Below are 14,541 nucleotides of genomic sequence, written 5' to 3' on the forward strand. Positions count from 1 at the left end.
ATTATCTATCATATACTAAGGTCAACTAATTTTAACTAACTGAATTACTAAAACCAATACACCTCCTTAATTCATTTAGTTAGATGCCTCAGCCATTCCCAGCTTCATCTTCAAATACTCAAAGCTGCTTGATTTCAAAGGCTTTGTAAGTAGATCTGCTATCTGTTCTTCTGTCTTGCAATGCTTCACTTCTAACTTGCCATTGTTTACTTGATCTCTTAAGAAATGGAACTTGGTCTCAATGTGTTTACTTCTACCATGTGCCACTGGATGCTTTGCCAGATCTATAGCTGATTTACTGTCAATTATGAGCTCCATCCTTTCATTCTTTGTCAGTTTCAATTCCATCAATAGCATATTAATCCATTGAGCTTGACATGCTGCCATGGAGGCTGCAATGTATTCAGCCTCGCAGGAAGATAATGCAACCACTGGCTCCTTCTTGGAACTCCATGAAAAAGCTGCATTTCCAATCATAAACACATATGCTGCAGTGCTTTTCCTGTCATCCTTGTCACCACTCCAATCTGAATCTGAGTAGCCCACTAAGTCACCCTCTTGACCCTTACAGTATTGAATGCCATAGTTGCTTGTGCCCTTCACATATCTTAAAATTCTTTTAGCTGCAACCATATGTGAGGTGGTAGGTTTCACCATGTACCTGCTGATCAGACCTACACCATAAGTAATATCAGGTCTTGTATGGCACAGGTACCTCAAAGAGCCCACAATTTGCTTGAATAATGTTGAGTTCACTTCCTTTTCTTCATTTGCTAAGGACAGTTTTACTCCTGTGTCTACAGGTGTTGAGACAGGTTTGCTATTCAGCATGTTAAATTTCTTCAAAATGTCTTGTGCATATTTCCTTTGATGTATCACAACTCCTTGTGAGTTCTTTTCAAACTCAATTCCTAGGAAATATGTGAGATTTCCTAAGTCAGACATCTCAAACATCTTCATCATACTCCTCTTGAAATCCTTCATTTCATCCTCATTACTTCCAGTCACCAGCATATCATCCACATATAGGCACACAATGAGCTTATTAGTGGTATTTCTGCAGTATATTCCATGTTCATTTACACATTTCACAAAACCTTGCTGAACAAGGAAGCCATCTATCTTTTTATTCCATGCCCTTGGGGCTTGCTTTAGGCCATACAAGGCTTTGTTAAGCTTGAATACACACTCTTCCTTTCCTTTTATCTCAAATCCTGGTGGCTGGTTCACATATACTTCTTCTTCTAACTCACCATTGAGAAAGGCAGATTTTACATCTAATTGGTACATAGACCAATTATTCTTGACTGCTATAGCAACAATCAATCTGATTGTCTCCATTCTTGCTACTGGAGCATACACTTCATAGTAATCCTGTCCATGCTTCTGCAGAAAGCCTCTTGCAACCAATCTAGCCTTATACTTTGCCACTTGACCATTTGGCTTCAGTTTTGTTTTGAATACCCACTTGACATCAATGCACTTCTTATTAGGGGGTAACTGAACTAACCTCCATGTTCCATTCTTCTCTATGGAGTCCAGCTCTTCAATCATTGCTTCCTTCCAATGTTTTTGTTTAAGAGCCTCTTCAAAAGACACTGGTTCAGTTTCAGCCATCATTGCTAGTTGCACTATGTCACCTTCATCTGTGACTGCTTGATCAGGAAACCTTTCATACTCTCTCAACCTGGCTGGTGGTTGAGTATTTCTTCTTGGCCTGTTAGTAACTTCTGTATCTTCAACAATTTCTAATTGTTCCTCTGCTTCAACTTCCACTGCTTCAACATCCTCTGCCTCTGAACTTGATAGGTAGAAGTGATTGTCAAGGTTATTTGAGGCCTTGTTCTTTCAGTTCCAGCATTTTGATTCATCAAACTTTACATCTTTGCTGAACATTATTTTTCTACTAGTTGGATCATATAATTTGTAGGCCCCAGTTGAATGATAACCAACCATGATCATCACTTGAGATTTATCATCCAATTTTCTTCTTAGTTGATCAGGTATATGCTTGAAACATACTGAGCCAAAAATCTTCAGATGTTGAACACTTGGTTTTGCTCCACACCATGCTTCTTCTGGTGTCTTGTCCTGCAGCTTCTTTGCAGGACTTCTATTTATGAGATATGCTGCAGTAGCAGCTGCTTCACCCCACAAGTAATGAGGTATCTGTTTTTGCTTCAACATGCTCCTTATCATATTTACCAAGGTTCTGTTCTTCCTCTCTGAGATCCCATTGTGTTGAGGTGTGTAGGGTGCTGTAACTTCATGATTTATACCATTTGCTGAGCAGAAATCATTAAACTCAGTGGAAGTATACTCACCTCCTCCATCTGTTCTTAATCTGCTAATTACCTCACCACTCTCATTCTGAACAAGCAGTCTAAATTTTTTAAACACTTCAAACACTTCACTCTTCTTAGCTAGTAAGTAAATCCATAATTTTCTAGTAAATTCATCTATGAATGTTACAAAATAACTATTTCCTCCTATTGATTTCACTTCAAAAGGCCCACAGACATCAGAATGGATTACCTCAAGTTTCCTGGTTGCATTGTATGGTACTTCTGCATTGTAAGAGCTCCTGGCTTGCTTTCCTGTACAACACATATCACATACTTCATTAGGCAGCTTTATCTTTGGTAACCCTAGCACCATTTTCTTCTCCTGAAGCATATTCAAATTCCTGAAATTGATATGCCCATATCTTTGATGCCACAACTAGTTTTCACTCTTTGTTTCTGATAGCAAGCACTGATCTGCAATCACCCTGATGTTGATTTTGAAAGTTCTTTGCTTTGACAGTGGAGCTTTCAAAATTAATCTGCCTTTGCTATCAAACACCTTCATAGCTTGTGCTTCCATCTTCATAGTATACCCCTTTTGTAGTAGTTGTCCAATACTGATGAGGTTACTCTTCATACTTGGTACATACAGTACATCTGTGATGCATGCTTTCTTACCATCTTTCCTATGAATTAACACTTTCCCAATGCCAGCTGCACAAACTATGCTATTGTCTGCAAATCTAATCTTTCTATTGACTGAATCATCTAATTCAGATAGCCAATATTTCTTGCCTGTCATATGATTTGAACACCCTGTGTCCAAATACCATTCATCACTGCTTTCTTCTTCCTCCTTGACTGTTGCCATCAAGAGTATTTCTTCAGAATCTGAATCTTCATTCTGAGCAAACTTGGCTTCATCTCTGCTTCTTGGAACTTTCTTAGATCTACAATCAGCTGCATAATGTCCCCACTTCTGACAATTATAGCACTGAATGTCTTTCAAATTCTTCTTCTTCTGATCATACTTTGCATCTTCTTTCTTAGTTCTACCTTGACTCTTGCTAGAGCCTTCACCACTCTTGTTGGAGTAATCAATCCAGGGTTTCTTCCCCTTCTTGAATCTTCCTTTTTTTTCTTCATACTGGGCCTGCAAAGCTTGATCAGAGGATACACTTTTGCCTCTTTCTTTAACCCTATCTGTCAGTCTTAATTCATGTGCTTCAAGACTTGCTTGCAGTTCTTCTATCTTCATAGAATCCAGGTCCTTGGATTCCTCCAAAGCAACTACAATGTGATCAAACTTTGGTGTCAAAGTTCTGAGAACTTTCTCAACCTTCATCACATTAGTGAGAACTTCGCCATTCCTTGTCATCTGATTTGTGAGATTGATCACCTTATCAAAGTATTGACTTATGGTTTCTTCTTCCTCCATCGTCAGCACTTCATACTGTCTTCTTAATGCTTGAAGTCTCACCTTCTTCAATTTACCATCCCCAGAATACAATTTCTCCAATACATCCCATGTCGCTTTCGCGCTTTCATAATGCATAATCTTCTCAAAGATCTCATTATTTACACTCTGATGAATCAAGAACATTGCTTTCCCATCTTTCTTCTTCAAATCTTTGTGTGTTGTTCGTTGTGCATCAGTTGCATCGGTCGCTAGTACTGGTACTCTTTCATTTACGACTTCAAGGACATCTTGAAACCTGAAGATCACCTTCATCTTCACGATCCATTGATCAAAGTTCTTGCCTTCAAACACCGGTAGATGCGCAGGGATGTTGTTGTGAGTTGCCATTCTTCACGAATTCTCAAACAACAGTTATCGAACCAGGCTCTGATACCAATTTGATGGAACAATCAATGGAAATATATGCAATTCTTAGAATTCAGAGTTGATTATTCAGAAAGAGGATTTAGGGTTTTAGCTGTTTTGGAGAGAAGAGATAAAACCAAAGTGATGAGAGTTTATTGGAGTTATTTTATTGAATGAAGTAAATGTGATATATATATCACTTAGTACAAAACAATAGCGCTGCAATATTATCTATCATATACTAAGGTCAACTAATTTTAACTAACTGAATTACTAAAACCAATATTATGTACCATACTCTATAAATGCAATGCATTATTTTTCAGACCATATTATCATGTCTCATTTTCTTTTTAAGTTTACACATTTAATTGAGGGGAGCTTTAAATCATACAAATAATAGTATTATTACTATGCGCTAAAAATGATTGTTGAGACAAAATTCTTTATTCGTTTCAAGGATATCAAAATTAAGTGATTTAAGTTAAAAAGTTTTTGATTCTTATTGTAATCTAATTTGTGTTTTTGAGTGATCAATATAAGACACATGTTACATGTTTTGTTTCTCACTAAAGACTCTTTTCAAAATCTATTGAAAAGTAAATTGTGAACTTTACTTTATTAAGATAAAAAACCCACTGAAATATCCAAGATGATGTTCATCTGACCTCTAGTTAACTTACCTTTAAAAAGGTTAATTAGTTTAATTAGTCAAGAATTGGTTGATTGTTTAATTAGTCAAGAATCTATCTTTAAGAAGGATACAATATTTCATGAGGTTCAATCACCAACAATTTCTTTGACTCCAAGTTTATTTTGCGAAATAATTTTTGATATAATTTTTTTTAAAAGAGTCACAATTTAAACTTCCATTTCCTGTGATTAATATTATACATGATCAATCTTGTAAAGTTGAATATATAGAAACTTTCATGACCGCATGTCGAATATATTTGTAGTAAATGAACTTAAAGGAAAATGCTAAGAAAAAGTACTAGTGGATACAAAATCAACAATTAATTTTATTAAACATTTGATTGTTCATGGTAGGAGCAAACATTTAAAAGACTAAATTCTAATTTTTAAGAGATCAAGTAAATAAAAAAAATTTAAATTACAATTTTGCTGATATGAGAAACAAAATGTTGATTTGTTAACACTCTGTTAATGACTAGCCTGTTTGAAGAAAGAATCTCAACAACAAATTAAATTAAAGATATGCATTAGGAAGCATAGTTTCATTTGTGTTATTAAGTTTGTTAGGTCTCTTAGTTTACTTTATTCAAGAAACATAATTAGTTGTTTTTTTTTTCTTCAAAAGTTTGTTAGAATGCTTTGACATTTTGTTGAAGAAATTGTGTTGCATATAGCAATGTTTTAATAAAATTCACATTATTGAACTAACTTTTACTTTCATCATTTATAGTCTCATTCTCTTTTTTTCCTTCTCAACTTTTTTCAATATATTTCATCATTGTTTCTCTCTAATACAATTTTTTAAAATTCTTTTTTTGATTTACAATATAAAATTATAAACATTTTTTATTTATAATATAATATTTATTTTTAAAAACATAATATTAAAACATAAATAATTAATTTAAGAGAATATGTAGTCCATTAAAAAGATTATATTTATAATATCATACACCATTTTTTATAACTACTTCCAATTCACTTTTAATAAATACTGTAAATAGTGACATGAATAATGAATAATAATTAATAATCTGAATTGTAAATAGTGGTTGTGAGTAGTGATATGAACCGTGCATGAACAATAGTAACATAAAATTGGTTAATTGAGTGTAAAAAATAATTTAATATAGTTTATAATTTGATTAATAAACGCTCAGATATTAAAAATAATTTTAGTAGTTAAACAAAATTGATTAATAAATTATAAAATATTGATTAATGAAATGATGAAGTTGGTTAAAAAACGTTCCGATATTAAAAATAATTTTTAGTAGTAAAATAAAATTGGTTAAGGAAGTGTAAAATGTTGATTAATTTAGTGATGAAGTTGGTTAATAAACACTCCGATATTAAAAATAATTTTTAGTATTAAAATAAAATTGGTTAATAAAATGTAAAAGGTTAGTTAATGAAGAGATGCAGTTGATTAATAAACGTCTAAATATTAAAATAATTTTTAGTAGTAAAACAAAATTGATTAAGGAAGTGTAAAATGTTAGTTAATAAAGTGATATAATTGCTTAATTATACAATTTTTATATTGATTTTTTAAATTTAAAACAATTATTATATTGGTGAATATGAATACGGTTTAGTGTATCATTATTTGAGTAATAAGAATAAAATTTTGTTTTTATAACTAGAACAAAATTACTTTTGATCATCCCACAACCAAACACACATTAGGAATATTTAGTTTATAAACTTTGTAAAAAGAAAAAAGAAAAAACTATCACGTCAGGTGTCCAACTGGAGCCGTGTTACTGTTAGCCGACTGATTCTAAACGGCGTTATTTTCGTCCTCACTTCAATTATACGTTTCCACCTTGACACGGTTTATCATACACACAAATTTTACCTTTTTTAGCTCCATTAGGAAACACCCTTATTCGTTTTTATCTAACTTCATTTTCATTACATATCTTAAAATCAAGATAAATTAAATAGTAGAACTCTGCTATTTATTTTATATTAACGATAATAGCAAGATAGTAGTATATTATATTGCGAAATGTGAAGACAAAAAAGTGAGAGTTTTCAATAATATAAAAAAGTGAGTCTTCATTATGACAAATAGATAAGATCAGAGTTATTGTCTCTTCTTATTATTTTTTTTTTCCTCCTTTTCATGTTAGACTTATTGGTCTCTTTATTAGAAGCATTGGAAGTCAATATGCATTTGTTTTGCTTTGAGTGACAAAAATTAAATTACTACTTCTTTATTTTTTTTATAAATTTTTTTAAATAGTTCTATTCATAAATATTATAAATATTAGACTTTTTGTTTCAGCTTTAAAAACGGGTCAATTATCTTTAAAAAGACTGAAAATCCGGCCATTAAAAGTTTGAGACAGATGAATAGGAGAAAATACACTATTTACACCAAATATCTCATAATATTAACATATATGTCACATCTTTTATAAATTTAACTTAATAAAATTTACCCATTTTATTATTCTAACTTGAAGATGAGATTTAACCAGTCGCGCTTATATCACAGGTATTATCTTTATTTAGAATTTAATTTATTTTAAAATCAATATTTACCTAATATAACACTAATTTATCACACATTAAATTGTTGATTCTCATTAGTCAATACTAATACTAACTACTAGTAGTTATCTTCAATTTTGACTAATAAACCTAACAGCTAACCTTATACCAAAAGCAACAATATAAAAAATCTACTTTCTCCAAACAAAAAGCAGAATCTCTATAGTCAACAAAACACCACAAATAAGCACTTTAAACGGCTTACACACTTCTCTAACAGAATTTATATTCATACACGTTCTCTCTCCCAATCTCTATATAATACACCTCAACATTTCACAACCTTCACACACAATTTTAATATCATAATATCACTGTCTTTATCACAGAACCACCACGTTCTTCATCTTCACTCTGCTTTTTTCTCTGTTTCCTAGGTTAGCTACCTTCTAATATTTGCATTATAATTCACAGATTATTGATTCTAGATTCTAATTATCAATCGGGTTATCGAAAAGTTATAATCTTTCCCATGAAATTTCATTGCAAGAGATTCTCAAATGCATTTCCCCTGTTTTTGTACTCTGTTTTTTGGTTTTTCACTCAAAATTGATGAGTTTCTAAAAACCCAATTCAATTTTTGTTCTTGTTATAATTAGTTTTATGAATAACCCAATTGGATTCTGATGTTTTACACAAATGGGTTGTGAAAAGTTTCATTTTTTAAATTAATTTATGCATGCAATATTCTCAACAAGATTTTGACTCTGTTTCAGATTCCTCTGTTTTTGAACCAAAGTGATAAATCGAATTCGAGATGGCTATTAAGACGATTGAATTGTTGAAAGGGTGTGCATCCCAAGAAGAATTAATGGAAGTGATTGCTACTGTGGCTTCGGATTTAGGAGATGTGATCGATGATGTGAAAAGCTTGGAAGTGATTCCGTTGAAAGGTGCAATGACCAATGAGGTTTTTCAGATAAATTGGCCTGCAAGAAATGGTTCTGATCTTAGAAAGGTTTTGGTTCGATTGTATGGAGAAGGGGTTGAGATTTTCTTTAATAGGGAAGAGGAAATTCGAACCTTTGAGTGTATATCGAAGCATGGTCAGGGGCCACGTCTTCTTGCTCGGTTTACAACTGGTCGTGTTGAGGAGTTTATTCATGCCAGAGTATGTGACTCTCTTTTTCTTTTCCATTTCTATAATTCAATAATAATCAAAGTTTAGCACTAACACCTATGAAAAAAAGCATATAAAAAAGGCATATATGTGTACTTGGAACGATATTGGCAATGACACCTTGACACATGTGATTATGTTTTGATTAATTTTTCAAATTATTGATATTGGCACTGGAACCCTGACACATGTGATGACGTTTTGATTAATTTTTCAAATTATTATTGGTGTCGGCGTCAGTGTCCGGTGTCTCTTTGCTTCGTAAATCAGAGTTAACTTGATTTTGTGCTTCATAGATCAAAGTTAACTTGATTTAGTGCCCCATCAAACTATGGTAATGAAAATAATGAATAACAACAATTACTATGAAGCACGGACTAATAATAATTTGAAAAAATAAATAAATAAATCAAACTTAATCACATATGTTGGTGTCAAACACAGCCACATGACCACACTTTTTTCCCAGAGGTGTTGATGCTAGAGAGCGCTCTCTCTGCCAGAGTTTTAAAAAATGGTCGCAGTTACGTCAAGGCTTTCGCGATTTCGGTCTGTACAGGTATCGTGATACTGATTGCAGTCGTCGCGGTGTGAATTAATCACAATTGATTCTTTAAAATATAAAACGGTAATAATGGTATCATCGGCATCTGCGAATACTTTCACCGTCGCGGCCAGTTTCTATGCTATCATCGATAAGTATGCCATTAAGTCCTCTTAGAGTATGGAGGCCTATGTGAGTCCAAACTTAACATACTATCCCCCAAAATGAAGGCTGCAATGAATATTTGATTTTCATGTTTTAGCTCTTGAGATTCTATAATAAGTTTAAAAGTTGATTTACTTTATTTTTTAGTCAAAACAGCTTTTCTTTTGAACTAGTACTTCCTTTTTCCTTATTCTATTCCCTTTATCTTTTGGAGCAATGGAGGGTCTCTTAATTATTAAGGATTAATTATTTAAGAACCAACTTTAAGAAATTCAATGGAATGGAATGGAATCATGTGCTCTCAGGTTACCATTCTTTCCCTAATTCCTTTCTCCAAGTTATTGATTCTATCAATAATAGTTAACAAACAAATATTATATACCTTTTTTGACTATGACATGAATTATGGAACTCAACTAGTTGCAGCATACTAGTTTTGCAATATTTCTCTTACTTCTCTTGTTTTTGGCTTTTTAGACTCTCTCGGCTCGTGACCTCCGTGACCCCGAAATATCACCTCTGATAGCGTCTAAGATGAGAGAATTCCATAAGCTTCATATGCCTGGTACAAAGAAGGCTCATATTTGGCAGAGAATGAGGAAGTGGGTTGGCGAAGCCAAAAGTTTATGCTCCCCAAAGGATGCAAAGAAATTCGGGCTAGAGAATCTAGACGATGAGATAAATATCCTAGAGAAGGAGTTATGCGAAGGATATCAAGAGATTGGTTTCTGTCACAATGACTTACAATACGGTAACATTATGATCGACGAAGAGGCTCGTTCAATCACTCTAATTGTAAGCTAATGGTTATGCATTCATTCTTGGCTTTTTCAAAACATTACAGTTACTTGCATTACAGTACTCTAATTTTTTATTTTCTTTGTGATACAGGACTATGAATACGCGAGTTACAATCCTATTGCGTATGACCTCGCAAATCATTTCAGTGAAATGGCAGCAGATTACCATACCGATACACCTCATGTTCTTGACTATACCAAATATCCTGGTAAAGTTTTTGTTTTGTTATTATTTTTGTTTACATCACTTTACCATGCTGAGATACTAATTTATATATGGCGAACCAGAACTCGAGGAGCGTCAAAGGTTTATTCGCGCCTATCTCAGCTCTGAAGGCAAGAAACCGAACAATGCTAAAGTGAACCAAGTTGTGACTGCTGTGGAAAAATACACTCTTGCAAACCATCTATTTTGGGGCTTATGGGGACTTATTTCGGTAAGCCTTTTTCCGTGTTACTTGTATTTGTTATCTAAATATATAACTATATATTATATGCTCATATCATAAATTTGTACTTGTAATTGCAGAGTTATGTGAACAAAATTGAGTTTGATTACAAGGAATATGCAAGGCAGAGGTTTCAACAATACTGGTTAAGAAAGCCTACTTTATTGGACACACCAACCATTGTTTCACAAAATGAAACTGTAAATGGTTCTCTACCACTAGCATCATGTGTCTGATTTCTCTGATGCTAAATTCCCATGTTTTAGTGAAGTTAATCTTAGTTTTCATGTATTGGTTTCATAATAACTTCTAAAGGCTTGCGTGACATATATTTGGCGGCGGCATCTGTATCTGTAAATAAGATATTGTCACTAACAATGTGCAATTAGTTTTTGACAATCTTAACTTTAATTTGATCATCAATTCCTCACTTTTGAGATTGATGAAATGAAATTGAGAATGAGCGTGTTTATGTTTTCTTGCAATAGTTTTAGTACTTTACTCGCATTTAGATGCGAGTAATTTGGTTAAGGAAAAATAATGTCTCGGATTCAAGCCTTTACGAATGAATATAATAATAGTTAAATTTATCTTTTATGTGCGATCCTTCTCGGATTTTGTATATTGTGGCATTTATATTTACTTCAATAGGCTTGAGCTATATGTAACAAGATACAACAAAACACATTATTCATTGTTCATTATAAGGTGCATTAATCATAATACAAACCATGCCCTTAGAAAATCCACATCGATCAAACAAACCTTCCATGTCACGTGATACACCACAAACAAAAAACGCACATAGATACTCAAGAGCATCTGGATGAGATGGTAAAATATCCGGATGAGATGGTAAAATATCCTGGCTTGAGAGATTAGTCTCAACCGTTGTGTTTAACCTAATTCTATACTATTATGGAAGGAGCTAGAAACATGTGGAGTGGGGTGTATTAAGCAGTGTTGCAGGCAGATCTAGTGACTGTAGCTCCTAACCGGTAGCGGCTGCTGTTCAGCTTCGTTGTTGTCTTCTTCACGGAGCTTGACAAGCGTATAAGCTCCAGAACCAGCAAGCGCACCAAGCGTCGGCGCCACAAAATATATCCAGATATTTTTGTAGTTTCCTGCTGCAATGGCTGGACCTAAGGTGCGAACCGGGTTCATTGAACCACTACTTGTTGGCCTATCATTTGTTATATTATACTTAGAATCAAAATATTAAAACAAAGAATTCAAATCAATAAGGTCACAGAAATGGTTTCATACCCTGAGATCAGAATGTTGACTATAACTGTAGCTCCAACCGCAATACCAGCCATTTCACCAACCTGCATTACAAATCAATTGATTTAATTTGATAATCATGAACTGCAAGCTAGAGACTAGAAATGAGCATGTGCACGAACGTACTGCGCGAGTATCCGTAGCAACAGCAGTTGCAACAAACAAGAGAATAAAAGTGATGATAAACTCGGTTGCAAAAGCTTGTCCAACGCTAACGGTAGGGAGAGTAACACCACCAGAGAGGAAAGGACGATAAATAGTTTTGAGAGCAAAAGCAGCGCAGATCGATGCAGAGACTTGCGCTGCAATGTAGGCAGGAACATGTGCCCATGGAAAATGGCGAAACGCCGCAAATGCAATGGTGAGTGCCGGATTGAGGTGTGCGCCTGAGATATGACCAATTGAGAAAATAATTGCCATGACTGTTAAACCAGCACAGGCTGCATTTCCTATAAGCGTTTCTACACCTTCGTATTTGTTGTTCACTATTGGTCCTGCTGTTGCTACATATATCAGTATGAATGTTCCTACAAACTCTGCTCCAATCTGTGAAAAGAACCATACAAATTAGTATGAATTTTACAATGAAATATTAAATGTGAATATTTCTTTGTTAATATATAGGCTAATAACAATTGTGAAGTTTAAAATTCAAACTCTAATAACAAGGTCAAATCTCAGACGCTGAAATTTTAGCCATTAAATTACTACTCCCTCCAGCCTGAATTATAAGCAAATATTGAATGTATCTGGTCTACGTAAAAAATCAGATACATTCATTATTCAATGAAGAGAATATTTGCTTATAATAATAGACAGAGGAAGAATAACAAAAAATAAAATAAAATTAGAGATATATTACCTTCTGAGTTAGAGAAACACTCGGAATTCGAACACCCATATTTTTGGGCATGCACATGTTGCACCTCGGCATTGTAAAAGAATCACGTTCAGGAGAATCAATTCTCACCGACGAAAATAATGGTCCTCCCGGTGTGTCCGGTGTCACCGGCAACTCCGTTGATGTTCCTCTGTCTAATTCCGGCATTCTTTTTTTGTTGTTATTGCGGTAAATGAATAAATAAAAGAATTTCTTTGTTGTTAAAAAAAATTCTTTGATGTTGTTGTTGCGTTAATTGAATAAAGAAAACTATTTAGTTAGATAGAATAATGGATATACCAACACAACACTACATAAGTTTTCCAAAATGTAAGAAGAAAGGATTCTTCTTTTTTTTTTTTGGTTTTTTTATGTTGTTGTTGTTGGAATTTTAAGGGGCAAAAGGGTATATTTTACATAATTGGTTGGTTTTTATAAAACTGTTTCTAAGGAATGGAACAAGAGAAGAGAACCAGGTTTGTAGAAATAGGTAGAAAGAGGTGCTAAGGAGATTGCATGGTGTAAGTTTGGATCAAAATTGTTGGTAAGGTTGGAATGGAATAGGAGAAAATTTGTGATGAAGGTTGTGATCCAATTTAGATTTTGGAGGGATTATAGGAAAGGAGAAGGTTGTGATCCAATTTAGATTTTGGAGAGAATTAATGGTTATAAAAGATGGTTTTCAATAACTTATGATGATGGAGAAGAAGTGAGGAATGGTTAATATTGACATGTTATTTTTAAGGATTGTAAAAATGAGTTTGGAAAATGCTATATATGCATCATGACTTGCTTTTGCTTGCAATAATCTCTCCCTCTCCCTCTCTCTCTATGGCTGTATGTCCTTCCTCTATAAATGGATATCTTTTTTTCCAAAAATATTATGTTTGCTCATATTTGGTCATGCTTTTGTTATTATTATTATTATTATGTTTGAAAGAATAAGTTAAGCTTATCAGAGAAGCCATCAAACCACACTATACAACATTGAAGAAAATATATCTTCCACCACCTTTTCCTATCTTCTTCTCTCATACATTTTTTATTCTTCCTGATGAGAAGAGGTCTACTCCATAGCAATGTACTACTACAACAAACTCTGAAAACAACGATTAAATATAGAAAACAAAAAATGATAGCCGACATCAATTGGTGTAGAAAGTTGCTAAAGAACAAAGAAAATTCTAGAGGTATATCTGCAACCCTATGACCATCAACACCAGGGCCGGCCCAAGCCTAAGGCCAGTGAGGCCATCGCCTTAGGCCTCATATTGTCGGGCCTTTGAAATAGGCCTCAAATGTTGAAAAAAGAGGCCTCTAAATTTATATAATATATATAAGTTTCAAAATATATTGTGATGGTTCAGTGGTGTTCAATGCTCCATATAAAGTAATATGTCATGTATTCGATTTCTTCAATAGGTCATATATTTAATTAAATTTTTTAAAAATTATTATAAATTAATTTCGCCTTAGGCCCCAAACTACGTTGGGCCGGCCCTGATCAACACACACTGATTCTTCCATAGAGTGAAGCAATCAAGGCTCTCACGCCCATAACAAATGCTCCGCCATCCTGATGATTAGTGGTCGTCTGACCCAAGTTCTAAAAATAAAGTAAAGACTTTGCAGGGTCAAAGCATTCCCTGAGACTACAACTATCCCTAAGTAGCAATATTTATAAAGTAAAGGCCAACACGAGACTTTAAAGCTAACAATACTCAAGACACACAAGGTAAATACTTCATTAAATATCAAAATTGTTACATCCGAGGCACGAAAAATTCCGGAAAACTTTACAAGATATAAAAAATTAGGCCAAAATAAAATCAAGTCAAAGCATTCGAAGCAGAGTCACCAGAACCACCTCTCTGATTCTCCCTAGAAGCATACTTGAATGGGTCTAGTGTCGCGACAAAAATTATCAAGCC

At 33.7% G+C, this 14,541-nt stretch overlaps 2 protein-coding genes across 2 annotated transcripts; one reads left to right on the plus strand and one right to left on the minus strand.

Annotated features, from left to right (window-relative positions):
* Positions 1 to 7,588: 7,588 nt before the first annotated feature.
* LOC131643651 (probable choline kinase 1) lies at positions 7,589 to 11,043 on the plus strand. The gene is made up of 6 exons (XM_058913932.1): positions 7,589 to 7,745; positions 8,085 to 8,479; positions 9,675 to 9,992; positions 10,089 to 10,206; positions 10,286 to 10,434; positions 10,527 to 11,043. Exons 2-6 carry the CDS (start codon positions 8,126 to 8,128, stop codon positions 10,680 to 10,682), a joined length of 1,095 nt encoding a protein of 364 aa, XP_058769915.1. The 5' UTR covers positions 7,589 to 7,745; positions 8,085 to 8,125; the 3' UTR covers positions 10,683 to 11,043.
* Positions 11,044 to 11,061: 18 nt separating this feature from the next.
* On the minus strand, positions 11,062 to 13,260 carry LOC131643652 (probable aquaporin NIP5-1). The gene is made up of 4 exons (XM_058913933.1): positions 12,593 to 13,260; positions 11,857 to 12,276; positions 11,713 to 11,774; positions 11,062 to 11,629 (listed from the first exon to the last, which is right to left on the minus strand). The coding sequence occupies exons 1-4, from the start codon at positions 12,776 to 12,778 to the stop codon at positions 11,422 to 11,424; spliced, it is 876 nt and encodes a 291-aa protein (XP_058769916.1). The 5' UTR covers positions 12,779 to 13,260; the 3' UTR covers positions 11,062 to 11,421.
* Positions 13,261 to 14,541: the final 1,281 nt, after the last annotated feature.

This window comes from Vicia villosa, linkage group LG1 (assembly GCF_029867415.1).
Source record: "Vicia villosa cultivar HV-30 ecotype Madison, WI linkage group LG1, Vvil1.0, whole genome shotgun sequence".
In the NCBI taxonomy this organism is placed as follows: Eukaryota; Viridiplantae; Streptophyta; class Magnoliopsida; order Fabales; family Fabaceae; genus Vicia; species Vicia villosa.